Source organism: Pollicipes pollicipes, unplaced genomic scaffold (assembly GCF_011947565.3).
Source record: "Pollicipes pollicipes isolate AB1234 unplaced genomic scaffold, Ppol_2.1 Scaffold_4002;HRSCAF=4701_pilon_pilon_pilon, whole genome shotgun sequence".
NCBI lineage: Eukaryota > Metazoa > Arthropoda > Thecostraca > Pollicipedomorpha > Pollicipedidae > Pollicipes > Pollicipes pollicipes.
In genome coordinates this window covers 47,354,301-47,355,372 of record NW_023596420.1, presented here as the reverse complement: position 1 = coordinate 47,355,372, position 1,072 = coordinate 47,354,301, and the positions used below count along the sequence as shown (strand labels likewise).

At 68.6% G+C, this 1,072-nt stretch overlaps 1 protein-coding gene across 1 annotated transcript in view; it reads right to left on the bottom strand.

The window, feature by feature from the left end:
* Nucleotides 1-250: 250 nt before the first annotated feature.
* The window catches only part of LOC119094598 (kelch-like protein 5), a 5,909-nt gene continuing 5,087 nt past the window's right edge, over nt 251-1,072 (bottom strand). Inside the window, exon 5 of the mRNA XM_037217663.1 lies at nt 251-295. Within this exon, the coding sequence (XP_037073558.1) occupies nt 251-295 (45 nt within the window). The remainder of the gene's footprint in view (nt 296-1,072) is intronic.

Genomic DNA, 1,072 nt, shown 5'->3' with positions numbered 1-1,072 from the left:
TACCCGGTGTCGCTACTTACCCACTACCCTCTGCCCTGTACCGCTGTGCCGCAGCCCGATGTCGCTGTCGCGCTGCCGGTCCGGTGTGTCACGGCCAGCCGACCGCCGGCCGTCGGCCTGGCCGGCGCCAGTCTGGGTCCGACGGGGCGGCGCGTGCTCCACAGCCCGTCGGCGGCCAGCCCCCTGACCGTCGCACCGAGACGCGCACCACCGCGGCCGGCCCAGCAGACGCCCGGCAGCGCGTGCTGCGCTAGCCGCGCTGCAGCGCTGTGCACTGCGCTGTGTGACGGTGACGCTGCTGGACAGGGGCGCGCGCCCGTGCAGGAGGTGCTGGAGACTGTGGGGTGTGTGAACGCGACCAAGTCAGCAGCAAGAGCTTGTGATGGAGAAGCCGGGAGGCAGAGGTATGCTGGCAGCTGACTTCTGCAGAGCAGCATGTCCAAGCTTGTGAGCTGCTGATGTTTGCTCTTGAAGCGCAGACCGATCAAGCGTTTTCACTTCGTTGGTCTTCGTTGAGTGATGGCCGACCCCGGAGCTCACGTGAGCACTTGATGCCGTGACTCCTGCGCAGCCGGCAGGTCGGTCCAGCGATCCGTGCGCGTGACGGCGCTGCGCTGGCGCGTGACTCGGCCGTCACCCGGCGCTGCGTGGGCCACTGAGCAGCATCAAAACAGACGAGAGGGCCGGGCGGCTGGACGTCGCTCAGTCCGGCGTTCTCGACGGACGGCGGACAACAGCGGTCTGCGCGATGGTGGGAGTCCGCGTAACAAGCGACCCAGAAGCGGGGCTGGGATCGCGGCCGCAGGAGATGGCCTCCGGCCCGAGCCCGAGCCCGAGCCCCAGCCCGAGCCCGAGCTCGACCAGGCGCTCACTTCAGGACTCAGGTGGGAACAGGAGCCCCGGCGGGAGCCCCGGCAGAGGTCAGGCCACGGACCGGGGTCGCAGCCCCCGGTCCCAGCCCAAGTCGCCGCGGTGAACAGGGACGCTAATGGGGAGTGTGACCATGACCGCAAACTGGGCTCAAATCAGAGCATGAAGTCAAACAGAAGCCCTGACCGAGGCCCTGACCGAG